General features: G+C 37.7%; 1 protein-coding gene across 8 annotated transcripts in view; it reads left to right on the top strand.

Annotated features, from left to right (window-relative positions):
• The window catches only part of FAM172A (family with sequence similarity 172 member A), a 357,166-nt gene that overhangs the window by 265,686 nt on the left and 77,393 nt on the right, over positions 1-14,087 (top strand). For 7 of the 8 annotated variants that reach the window (XM_039545378.1, XM_039545371.1, XM_039545372.1 and 4 more), the window contains 2 exons: positions 932-1,048; positions 4,522-4,606. In XM_039545378.1, coding sequence (XP_039401312.1) covers positions 932-1,048; positions 4,522-4,606 — 202 coding nt within the window. The remainder of the gene's footprint in view (positions 1-931; positions 1,049-4,521; positions 4,607-14,087) is intronic. The other variant, XM_039545375.1, reaches the window with a different exon arrangement.

Below are 14,087 nucleotides of genomic sequence, written 5' to 3'. Positions count from 1 at the left end.
AAAATAGTTGATTCTACTAACAAAGAAGGGCTGGCTTTATACAGAGAAATTATCCATGTAGCCATTACATGAGAGGAAGTTGGAAAAAGAATGACATTTAGTACAACATATACAATGGTGAAAATACTAGTTGTGAAATGCAGTTTCTATAACTATAATTCATTACACTTTCTTTGATCTGTTTTTACCAATTAGGGTCAAGAGATTAAAAACTTTTGTCTGTTTTTGATATCCCTTTTCCTTTGCAGTCCCTTTATCTTGTCGACCAGTGTTGAGTTCTAGAGCATCTTTGTCAATTCATGTGTGTTATTTGCAGCAATCATTTTATTGTTTTTAGTAATCACATCATTTAGATATGTCATTGTGTCAAATTTTAATGGAGGCTAGTATATTAGAAAACAAAATAATATTGATAGGCTCTGATGATAGTGTGCATGCGAAAGACCACAAAGAATTCTGGGACCATAGTAGGAGTGCAGGGCAGCTAAATTGGATAGAAAAAGAAAAAAAACCCTACAAGTCAAAGTAAGATTGTACTGAAAATTAGTAGATGATAGTCATGAGTAGCTTACAGTGAACCACAGGTTCCAGCTTCCCTGAAGCACAGAAATAGGAACTTGAAAAAACTTGTAAAAGGTGTCCTCAGGGAATCTTCCATTTTTTCACTATGATACCTTTCATCCTAGAATTGTCAAGCCACATGGAAAATAATAGGACTGAATAGGTCAGTGAGTTAAAAGTTAGTATTATTTCTTTTATCAAAAATATTAGGTCTTTCTGTATGTCTGGAACTGTTAGGATTTGTATAAACTTTAAAACCAGTGAAGTCAACTTGTATTAGTCTTGCTTTTTTTAATTTAAAATCATTATCTGTCACTAAGCAGACACCATTCAAGTGAAAAAAGAACTTAAAGCCCATATTTTTTAACAGATGATTCAACGAGAGGCAGATGTAAAGAATAAGGTAACTGCTGTGGCGTTGACAGACTCTGTTCACAATGTGTGGCATCAAGAAGCTGGCAAAACTATTCGAGAATGGATGCGAGAGGTGAGAATGGTTTTTAAACGAGTTGGGGCAGATAGTGCTTTATATGATTCTACAAACGTATTTAAATACTGACCTCTTCCATTTCTTTAAGATACACAAGAAAGCATTGTTAAAGAACTGTGTAAACAGCATGCCTACATCTGTCCCTGAAATAATTTCAATTAAAAACATTTTGGGAACTCAGTAACCAGTGAAAACCAATCAAAACTGACTGTAGCTTTCTTTTCTACTATACAGCAAAGTATGCACAAATATATAAGGCACATGATCTGGTAACAGAGTAGGGTACTAGGAGGCACTTAGGACTCCTGGATTCTGAATCTGCTTGCTTTGTGGAGCAAGTCCTTTAACCTTTTTGTGCCTCAGTTTATGATCTGTAGAACTCCTGTAAATTTATCCACCTCACACAAGTGTTATGAGATTTAATTGTTTATAAAGTACTTTAGAGATCCTTTAGTGAAAGGGCAAAGCATTCTTATTACTTCTGTACTATGGGAACTGCTAGTTGATCTGAGGTTAACCTGATATTGGTTTATGGCCAGCAAGCACAACTTCTTTTCTGTGGGTGGAATATAACAGAATACATTTATTATGCATTTTAAGACTTAAGTATGGGCTAGCTGCAATTTAAAAAGAGAGAAATAATTTGTAATGTGAGATCGACTAAACTCTTGTTTGTGAATCTGTGTTCCTGATCAAATAAAGGTCATAGTGTTGTGATTGGGAATCTTTTCTGTATTTATCTATTCTTATTTTGAAAATTTAAAACAAGCAATATATAGTGCTAATATAAACTAATGTATCCTGTACTTTTTAATAGGAGTGAGTTTTCCTGTGGATTTAGTGAAACATTGTTTATAGACTGCCTATTCCTAACTTAACCTTATAGTTTTATAGGCCATGACTGATGGGAATAGAGAATCACCTGGGATTCAGTCTGACAGCTCTGACTTAAATGTTAAAAATATAAAGAATACTAATCCCTCTAGGCTCTGTCAGAAAAATCCCCATTTTTTATGGGAAATCAAACCCTTAAAATATATGTTACATGGTAAAACTGAAAATGTTAAGTCCTATAATTTGAATCTGACAACTCATTTTTCTCTGAACATTTAGTCTGAATGAGACAAAGTACATTACCTTTAATTTCATTTACAGAAAGTAAATGTTAAAGAATAAGTAACATGATTAATGGCCTGAAACATGGATGGAGTGTCATAACTTTACATTAGCATTGGAAATCTCCTATAAGAAGTATTTTTACATATGTGAAGTGTAGGTGAGTGGTATTAAGACTAACATATCACCTAGCTATCTCTTACTTAATCAGGTTTAGGGCTACTGGTAGAATGAATAATAATAATTAAAATGTACACCTAATCACTGCCTGTCTGTAGTGCTAATTGCTGTCATTGAAAGAATGAATTGTTTAAAAAGTCATTCTTCATTGAAGCTATCTCTCCTGTATCATTGGTGGCCTATTTTTAGTACCTGTAGAAGTCATGATTTTTGAATTTATTAGGAGCAGTGATGAATGATAAAACAAATCATCCATTTACATATCTTGACACTGCTTTCGAGAATACTTATTTCTTACAGGCAAGTGTCACATTGCACATAAAAGCTGGTTAATTGTGTGCTAATCTTCTGTATTATCTCAAACTCTATGATGTAGTGTTCTAGCAGTAGTTAATATTAATTTTATTTATTTCAAATGAATGTAATACCTAATAAAAATCCTAGTTCTTTTATAATTTCTTACATTTGCATTTTTACATTCAGCTGTTAATTAAAATTAGGCATGCAAATTAAAAAAAAATCTCTATTTTAAACCTTAAAGCCCGTGTGAAACATGAAAATACTAACATTTTAACCATTTTACTAAAAAGATAACATTACTGGATACTGTTTGTTTTCATGGGGGTTTTTTTCCACACAGTTCAATAGTTTCATTGATCTACTGTTTCTTACAAAAATCTGCCATGCTTTGTGAACTTCACTTTCTAATCTCATACAGCAACCCTTCCTTTATGTTGTTCCTGCTCTCCCTGGTCCCAGAACAGTAGGGTTGCCTTGACAAATCTATTCAAAAGCCATTCCTCGGCCTTTATTGGTGGGGACTGGAGCCTTTGAAATTCTCTCCTCACTGCAACACAGCTGACATCTTCTTCCAGACAGAATGAATTAAGGAAATACAATAAGACACTTGATCTACCAGTCAAGGATCTTTCCACAGTGAGGTCTGATTCCATGGTGCACAACTAGGGCAGCAAGCATCTAAAAATACACAATACATGCTTGTTTACCGGAATAGCAATCAACCATTTTTGCAATCATGATTGATGGGATGATTTTTTAGAAATCTGTCTGGAAATTCATTGGCTCTTTCCAAGAAAGTTTTTTTTTAAATGAAGTTAATCAGTTTAACAAAGGCAAAACTCCAAAATAGTTTTGTAATATCTGAAGCCATGAAGATTTTGTATTTTAACTGAGAGGCCTCTAAATAGCCACATTGCTTTATAAGGTAATCTTAAATATAACAATTTTTGTGTACTCAGACAAATCCTAATATCTAATGTATCAAACGTATCCTAATAACAAATTTTGAAGTATTTTATTTGATATTTTGATACACAATCTTCTCTGAACAAATTCCAGTGAAGAAAAATATTTAAAATGTATTTAAAAGTAAGTTCTTTTTAGTCAAAAATTTAGGACTGAAATATAAACTTGAGTGTTCATTAAATATACATCCACAAAGGATGATATTTACATTTTAAAGTGTCTGTACTAGTTCATTTTACCTAAATTGGCATTTATTTCAATAATCTGCAAAACTATATTCTTCCAGTCATAATCCATTGCTTTACAATTTTATGGCCATGGCTCTGTCTCAACAGTAGTTTGCATCATCACACCCTAAAGATTATGACCTATTAATACAAGCAAGCAAGATGGGAGATTATTTATATTTGTCATCAATAATTACTAACCAATTACAAAGGAAAATGGTTTGAATTACATGTTGGATAATGTAGGCCCCAATTCAGCCAAGCATTTAAGCATATGCTTAATTTTAAACCGATAAATCCATCCGTAATAAGGCATTGGGTCTACTCATGTAGACGCCAGTTCATCAAAGCACTTAAATACATCCCCATTCAAAGCAGCACTTCAGGATATACTTAAAATTAAACACCTGCTTAAGTATTTTTGCTGAATCAGGGCCTTGCTGTTTTACTTATAATATTTGGCCACATATGAAACTAAGGCCCAGATTCAACAATGTACTTAGGCATATGCTTAACTTTAAGCATGTCTGCAGTACCACTGGGTTTACCTTTCAGTCCCCATTGTGACTGCTGCTTAAAGTTAGTCACATATTTAACTAACTTGCTGAATTGTGGCCTATGTCTATAAAGTCTAATGATTTAGATTATTGCTTCACCATAAAATTGTCTCTTACATTACAGAACTGTTGTAACTGGGTGTCTAGTTCAGAACCACTAGATACATCAGTAGAATCCATGTTGCCAGACTGCCCACGTGTTTCTGCAGGTATGTATACTTTTGTAGCCCTCTTTTTCTTTGTGTGTCTGATTAATTTTTGAGTTATTGGAACTTAAGAAAAGTAGTGATGGAGATTGTGAAAGCTCTGAATTTTAGGCTAAATTCCCCAGTAAACATCCAGCATGATATTAAGACAATACAAAAAAGAACAAGGTAATGAAAAAGTGACCCTGAATCTCCGGTTAATATGAATCTGTTCTGTACAAACAGTACAAATTACAAAAATGTAAACCAAAATTATAGTCCACCAGAATACTGGAACTGGTTTTCTACTGTGTTGGTGATGTTCTTGAAATAGTAATGTCTTTCATTAATGGAAGCATAAATCATAGGTGTTTTATTCAATGAAAGCTATTAATGTAATAAATCATTTGTTAATGTGTTATAAAGTTATGTAATAATTTCAGGAAGATATTAATGAAACATAATTTGTAAATATAACTGCAAGAGCTCTAGTATAGAAATAGTCATTTGGAATACAAGAAGCTACTACTGAACTTTAATTTGCCAAAAGCACAGTTATAGGATTTCTGTAGAATAGTAAAACAATTTATACTGCACAAGATAGAGGCAACATACTATCCATCATTATATTCATTTTCATATTAAGAATGGAAAGTTAATTTTTATAAGACCCTGCTGCACATGAAGCACAGTTGTTCATTTTACAAATTACAGGTTAATATATGACTATTTAGTTGAAGTCGTCTAAAGTCCTATTCTTGCAAATGAAGTTCAGGATTTTTTTAAAGGCCTATATAAAGTTAGTTGTATTTTATTTTAGAGCTCATTTAAAGCCCCAATCCTGCAGTCAGATCTGCACTGGAACATGGATCCATATTAGTAGATCCAGCTGCAAGATTGAAGCCCAGAAGTGCTAAGTGTCAGTTCTGTACAAACCCAGTGAAATAGAAATGTTTCTATTATTGGTGCTGTTGTGGTTGGAAAACTAAAATATAGCTTCAGTTCTGAACAGAATTCATAGACCAAACTTTTCATTATTTTTAAAAAGTTGTTACTGACTTTTGAAAATTTAATACTGCACAGAATTAGCAATTCTAGATAACTTTTAGTTTTAACTTTAATTTCCCTATATGTGCCACTGTTGTGTAATAGTACATATTACTGGAGGGGGAGGAGGATCTATAATGGGTTCATTTCAGAAGAGCCATTCCAGTCTGGCTGGTAAATAACAGGTGTTTTGAATAACAACCGGCATATACCCAAAATACCAAGAAGGCTCCAATTCAGCTTTTGTTCTGTTTCTATAATATTATATTTCAATAACATAAAGGTTATAATATAACCAAGCTAGAATCAAGATATTCAAAATAAAGACACACTTTATTTATATATATTTTACTTTTTAATGATGATGTGTGTTAAGAACTAGCTTCAGTCTGAGCTTTACATTTCCAAAGAAAATGAGTCATATTGGGCATAGTTTTAATGTTACAACTGGTGAACTCCTGGCCCCATTTAAATAAATGGGAATTTTGCCATTGACCTCAAAGGAGCCAGGATTTCACCCAATAATTATATGTAGGTTTTTGTATTTAATGTCATAAGTTTAAATTATGTACAACACTTTGATGTTTTAGAAAACATTATAACATATTTTGCAAATAGATTTTGACTACAATGATTTAACCGTAAATTATGTCATACCAATTTGATGATTCTCTAGTATATACTCAGAGCTTTAAATAGGTACAACATTATATAACAGTCATTGACTTCTAGTTTCCTAACGTGTTTTTGTTCATGTTCACTATATTTCGTCTATATTTTATTGTAAGTAGACAACTGTAAGATATTTGCTGAAAGACAAACAGTGAATAATCACTACAGCTTAATTATATATCCTCATTAACATATAAATCTGCATTAAAACTATCCATAATGTATATGTGAAGTGTTACTAGATATTACAGCATTAGGAGCCAGTGTGATAGATTTGATTTCAATCCTTCCTTTCTGAGAACTGCAGTACTGAAGCAATCCACACTGACCTATTGGCAGCATTGTTCTTGATATTTAAAAAGAACAGTGTTTCAATCATTAGAACAATAAGAAGATTTTTTTTAAAAAAATCCTTTGCAGGGAAAAAAAAGAATTCAACTCTCTTCTGCTTAGAAAACCACTTTTTACTTACTTCTGTACTGAGAAATAAGTTCAAGGTTATCAGAAGTATATCATTGCCTCTTGATCATATCCCATGTGTTAGCTTTATAATATTGGGTCCACCTACCCAGCACACCAAGGTTCAGGGGCGGGGGGAGGTGGCTACTAATTGTTTGTGAGCATAGCCCTCCTCTTGCTGAGTCAGATCTACCAGCCATATCCTTGCACAGCACTGGAGAGGCTAGCATATTAATAAGTCATCAAACAGGAAAAACAAAGATGTATATCCAGCAAGGTTGTTCAGACTTTTGAATAGAGTATCACTAACTGGTTAAAACATATCTGCTGCTAATATTTTCATTCACGTTCATATTTACTTATATAGAACTAAGAACAAAGAATAATAAATACACTTTAAATTTAAAATTAAAATTGCAGAATGAGACTTGGGAACAGTGAGATAATATGTCATAGCATTGGATGAGAGGACACATATAGTTAATGGGGTATGGAGAGACTTGAAAAGCAGTAATTACAGAAGAGATATCAATGAATTTGAAATGAACTTGTAATTTGGTGTGGTGGCCCAAAGAGGCCAAAGTGATTTAAGGTTCCATACTCGGAGCAATCATGTTACAGATGAGGGTGATATCGGTTCCCTTTTATACAGCATTGGTGAGACTTCAGTCAGAATATTCTATGCAGTTCTGTGCAGTTAATTTCTCAGGGTCTTAAAGAAGTCGTCATGCTAGGGGCAGGTGATCTGTGAGAATATTCCAGAGAGGAATTTCACAACTCATTTCAGAACTCCTCAGTTTAGGAAAACCATGCCATCTACCTCTCCAAGATAGATCTGACAACCCCTCTAACTACCTCCACTAGGATAATGACTCCAAATCTCTGTGTTGTGGAAACTCCACAAATGTTTGTTTACCCTAGAGCTCAGCCTAGGGGAGAGTCCAAATTAGCCTTTACAAACATTATTTACTGCAAGTTAATTGGCAATCAGTTAACTTAAGATAAAAATTCTAGTATAAACAAGCCTCATAAGTATTCTTTTGCAGCATTTCCTACATAATTATGTTCCTTCCATAGGTTTTTCTGTGATATATCCTTTAACCTTCAATCAGTTTCCTGGGTTATTAGGTGAGATTCACTAGTGTGAAATTTCTGGGATCTCATTGGCATCTTTTTTAAAAGCATACCCCACATTGTAACTTTTCAGTCTTCAGCACCTGTTGCTAAATTAATTCTTCAGAAAAATTAGAAGATGAATATTAGGCCCTGTCTACACAGGAAAATTGACTCAAATCTCTACTGTGGAATAAATTAGCATAGTGATTATTCCAGAATAGAGAGTTCACACATGGAGCTATTCTGAAATAGGTTATTCCAGAATAGCTACTACAGTAATTTTCCTCATGTAGACAAGGCCTTTCTCCTTTGCTGTTAACTTTTGGGTGTCCAACTTCTTCTTTCGTATGGATTGGGTAGGTAGCAACAACTACAAATTTATATCTAAATTTGATAACCAGCACATTGCCACTGCAGTGAGCTGGTGAATGTCCTTCAGGCCCCTGGCAAAAGAACGAAGGGGACACTCGTATATGATGTGCTCTATCATTTGTGTCTGGTGACCACAGTTGCATACAGGTGTTTGCCTCATTTTCCATTTAAAGAGGGTTTGTCCAATCTCCCATGAGATGTCCTGATGCGATTCAATCTGCACCAGTCTTTCCAACATAAATCAAAATCCGGTGGTTCCTTGGCGGGGTCAACGACGAGCTATTTGTTTTGAGCGGTCAAAATGCTCCAAGTGACTCTCCATTGAGCCTCAGCATCAAAGTTGGGTGCAAGGGTCTTGATGCGGTTCCACAGAAGGTTGTGGGATTTTAGTCTCGTCTTTGGCAGGTTTCGCAGGTCATGGTGCAGCGGGATCCTCATGTTTGCATTGACATGGTTAAGAAAGTGAGATGTCGGAGCAGCTCTTCTAATCTGTGCAGGCTGGATGTGCGATAGGACAGGGAGCCAGACAACTGGAATCGATTTGAGCATCCCTGACAATATGCACATAGCATTATTGAGTTGAGTGTCAAGGAGTTTAGTGTGTTTGGTGTGAGACCACACTGGTGCACAATATTCAGCTGCAGAATATACCAAGGCAATTCTTGTAGTTAGTTAGATGCTTGGTATCCAATTTAAAACACATTAATGGGTCTTATTTTCATAAGGTGTGTGCTCAGCACATTCTGAAAATCACACTCTTTTAACATCTGTGTAGTTGGGCACCCAAAAATTGAGGCACCTAAAATCACTAGTCAGTTTTGAAAACCATGACCAGTATACTTAAGACATTGTTAAATGAGAAGATTAAAATATAAAAAGGCAAACAAACCGGTGCAGAGATGAGGAGTCTACACTGATCCAGAGAAACATATTGATACAATCTCCCACTACTACAAGTGGGAGATGTCAGTGACAGGTTGTAAGCTTTTAAATCCAAATGCTACTCTAGGTCAGTTACCAGGCATTATTTCCTGTTACCAGTCAGTCATCTCAGGTTTCTTTTCCAGACCATATATATTTTTAGTTTAGGCAAAATTTCTAACCAGTGCTGAATACAACTCGCTTGCTTTGAGTTAGAGGCAGAGCATTGTGATTATTTATACAGTGCTCATGTTGTATTACGTATAAACAAAAAGTAAGGTGCTTGCCCTAAGCAGCCTACAGTCCAAATTAGACATAATACAGCAAGGGATGCCAATAAATAAATGCTGAATGGAAAAAACAGTGGTAATAGCAATGAAAGTTCATGAAATATTCTTACTGGGATACAGTCACTTCACCTGCATAGAGCCCAAGCAATTGTTCCTTGTGCATGCAAAGTGCAGGAAGGCTGAATGGGGAGTGAGTGCAGAATGGGGGAAAGGTGCTGGTACTCTTCTGAGCTCAGCCCATGAAATAAACTTTGCCTACATTAGTTGCCAAAATGAGGAACTACTCACTGTTGATTGTGCAGGTACTCAATATATGGTCACATTGCTGCTTAGCTCCCCGTCTGCTGGTGTGTCAATTCAACAGCTCCCTATCTGGCCAAGCAGAGTGTTGCACCAGAGTTCGCTGGTCTGGTGGGGCAGTCAGTCAGTCCATCTTTCTTGAGCCCCACTGGGGCATGTGGGTTTTCTCCTTATTCCTGGTGGGGTCAGCTGGTCCTGGTACCCAGGGGTCTGGAAACCTCCTCAGTTCTAAAGTCTCTCCGGGGGTTGGTAGGGGAACCCAGGCCTGCCCAATCCACTGTGTTCCAGTTCAAGTTCCTTAAGCCAGACCTGCAGAATCAGGACTCAGTAATTCTGGTTGTGCCCTGATCTCCTTTCTACCTCCCCTGGTTTCTATAGGCTCTTCATCTCTTGGCCTGGTTGTCCCTTCTCAAGGTGCTATCTCTCAGCAGCTTGATGGCAGGAGTTCCCTTCTCCAACCTGTTCCTCTGGCAGCTGCCCCAATTCTCTACTTCCCAGTTCTCTTATCCTCCCAGCTACTTGGAGGCTACCGTCCCCAGGTAGCCTCCAAGTATTGGCCAGCAAAACGCTCATTAACTCCTTGACTGCTGAGCCAGCGTGGTATATATACACTCCATGACACTTGCCCTTGATAGGGCTTCAGAATGTCCTTCAGAATGGATTTGGCTCCTTCTTGGTTGGAGTGAAAAAAATAAGCAGTGGTGTCTCCCAAACGCCACCTACAAGTGGCACCAAAATGAGATGTTACTTATAGTAAATTGTGCAGATCTGTGACCCTCCTTGTCTTTTTTCCATGAGGAATTAAATAGTTAGCAAAGATTATAGTGAATCATCATCAATGGGCATCTGAGTTGACCCCCACTGATGAATGGGGCAGTTCATAGCACTCTGAGCTATTGCTTCACGCTCTCTTTAGACTCACATAGACCTCTCTGCACCAGTTAACCTCAGAAAAGTGAACAGTATTTCTTCACAACTGTAACGGTGAGAGTCTTTATTTTTCATGAAAGCTGAGATTCTGGGGAACAAGGTAGTTGATTCAGGGTACGTCCAGACTACCCGCCGAATCGGCGGGTAGCGATTGCTTTTGCGGGGATCGATATATCGCGTCTCATCTAGACGCGATATATTGATCCCCGAATGCACTCCCGTCGACTCCGGAACTCCACCGGAGCGAGTGGTGGTAGCGGAGTCGACGGGGGAGCCGCGGACGTCGATCCCAAGCGGTGAGGACGGGAGGTAAGTCAGGATAAGATACTTCGACTTCAGCTATGGTATTCCCGTAGCTGAAGTTACGTATCTTACCTCGACACTGCCCCCCAGTGTGGACCAGGCCTCAGAGAGGGGGCAGTATGGTGTATGGGTGCATACCAGCTGGCCATGGCTCCGTCATACCAAGACTAGAATGTGGCACTGCAGTGTGTCTGAGGCTGCTACTCCATGCTGAGTAATAACTGTAGCCCCTTCAAGAGATCTGAGTAGCATTATTGGATCTGCATATATGCATAAAGGCCTGTCCTAGTGCACTCACAGTGGTTGTCTCCTCTCCTGCCTATGCAAGTGAACCTTTGTGCAGTGCACATGGCATACAAGAGACCACCGTGCGGTCACTGTACCTGTGATCCCTATGCACACATGCAGAATCATTGTGAGACCCTGTTCCCATTGAAGTCAATGGCAAAGCTCCCATTGGAGCTAGGATTTCACCCGTTAGATCTGAGTGGTGCCTTGCACTGATCTTCTTCCCTCCCACTGGCTGATTTTTACTAATTTTTTTATTGAAATACAAATCTGCATGTATACAATAAGGCCCCAATCCAGTAGTGAACACCACATGGGCAGGTCCCCGTGTCTGTGCAGGTTTCCAGTGACGTCAGAGGGGCTCTGCATAAGTGCAGGGATTTGTACTCATGGAGTTCATTACAAGACTGAGGCTTAAAACAGCAACCTCATCCTTGCCAGAGTAATCAGAGCACAGATATAAGTTTTGTCTGCTTTTTCCTTAGTTTTAATTATAGCAGACTAGACTGACGCTTTAAAAAGTTTTAAAATCTTGCTCGGAGTAAACAAGGGTCCAAAAACCACAAACTGCCTTGAGCTGATTAAGAAGATGTCTGACTTAGCCCCATAGTTCCTCTTAGTTCAGTTTACCAGTGCTTCTGATTTCATACTTTTAAATGTTTTAACACTGATGAAGGCAGTAAGATTTTTATACTCAATTCTTTTGTTTCTACATGAGTAGTTCATAACTGGTGATAAATATCCAAGATTCTTAGTAATTAAAACTGTGTTCATTTTACCATATGGGAAGATTAAACCAGACAATGTGCCCATTTTGCTAAGATGTTATTTCTGCATTCAGTAGTTTTTCACGGAGATTAAGATTACAATAATCAGTGTTTACTGTAAACCTCTTTGCATTCTCTGGCTTCATGTTCATGCAGTTCTGTCAATGAAAGCTTTTTATTTAGAAGGAAAGATTAAAGTTTGAAGAGTTTTTCAAAACGAGACATGCACCTATGCTTATTTACATAATCAAACAAAAAAATGTAGTGGAACATTAGTAACATGATGCAAAGAAACTCACATTTAAGGCTACTACTCTAACCTTATTTTATACTGTTTTCTCTCAAGTCTTGCATGCCGTATATGCTCCTGTACCAACTTGTCAGTTAGCTACTTCCTTACCTCTTTAATTCTGGCTCCCATTACCATTTTCAGCCAATGTTACATTTTCAGTATTTCTTGAGCATATTTTTTTGTGTGAATAAATTTCCTTTATAGGAAATTATAATGGAATATTTGAAGCAAAAGACTGCAACAGCAACAACTTTGGTGCTGCTGTTGCACATGTGCGATAAGTCCTGTCCTACCTATGTGATCTTAGAGTGAGAAGTCTAGTAGCTTTCTAACCATTCTATTCTTCAAGGCATGCCCATTTGTAGTCCAAATTCACTGCTGGAATTCACAGATACAGCTGTATCAAAGCTTTGAAAATGAGGGTTTAGATTGGGACCTTAACTATACTATATAAAGTTATTGCTAAGAAGTACTTCTAATATCAACTCTTGCTACAACCAACCCTGTTGCTACCTCTCTTGCCTCTTTTCCTGAGCACCTGTTTCCTCTCAGTTAAAGGTGAACATCTGGAACCAATTATGCTTTATCCCCCAGCCTCATACAATGCATCCAATGAATAGTGAAGGTGGGATTCCAATTGTTTTGTTCCTCCAGGGCATGTTAGGGATATGTCTTAGTTGAAGGAGGAAAAGAGGCATCCCATGCTGCTTCCTGTAGCTAAAGCAAAACCTCACCTTAAACAAGGGCTTGGTGCAATATTTCCAGGAATAATTCCTTTCCAACTCCCCAGTGCAAAAGGAGAGTGTAAACCCTTCAATGTCCTTTGGGATGATGCAGCCTACTCCTCCATGCCCCTTAACTGGCTCACTACATGAATGAGGGATGGGCCATACCCCGGTTTCTTTTCCACCTCATTTGGATGTATGGAGGCCCCATCCCAGCACAAAGATACTCCTTGAATGCACTTAAGTGCTTAGTTGGATCAAATAGTCCTTGCACTCTCCACAGAGCACAGGAACTGTGACTGTTCCTTGCACAAGCCAGGCACAGGAAAGGGGAGGAAGGGTTTTTGCTCCTATTCTTTCCTACTGTAACTAACATAAAGGCCCAAGACAGTCTGGCTCTTTTTATATTCCAAGTTATGTATCCTGACCTCGGTGGCTATGAGTTCCTCTACACTTGGAGCTGGTGGTGTTGCTCTGGGTGTCCTTAAGCCTCTGACTGCCAGATGCTGGGACTGTATGACTGGGGATAGATCACTCAATAATTACCCTGTTCTGTTTATTCCCTCTGAAGCATCCGGCATTGGCCACTGTCGGAAGACTGGATACTGGGCTAGATGAACCATTGGTTTGACCCAGAGTGGCCGTTCCTGTGTTTTTATTTGCTACATTTTACTCCTGTTCACCCTGCCAACCAATACATCTATGGGAGAGTGAGTTGGTACATCAGTGTAATTTTTACTAAGGGCTAACATCCTGCAGCAAGAGAGGGTGTTGAGTGCCTGTCAGGAGGCACCCATTGCCATGGTGGATATAGCCCTAAATTCTAATTGCAAAATCTTTATTACTACTGATGTCACAGCTAAGAGAACACAGCTTGCATTTCGGATCCCAGGTTGAGTTTGCAGGATTGGCAATAGGGACTAAAAGTATTTCACTTGCAAAACGAGAAAATTTGAGATGGAAGTTATCAACAGCTGACAAACATGGAGTCCCATTATTCCATTTTTTAGATATCCTTTTCAG

The sequence above is a fragment of the Mauremys reevesii genome, linkage group 6 (genome assembly GCF_016161935.1).
Source record: "Mauremys reevesii isolate NIE-2019 linkage group 6, ASM1616193v1, whole genome shotgun sequence".
Taxonomy (NCBI): Eukaryota; Metazoa; Chordata; order Testudines; family Geoemydidae; genus Mauremys; species Mauremys reevesii.
This window is presented reverse-complemented; position numbering and strand designations above follow the sequence as displayed.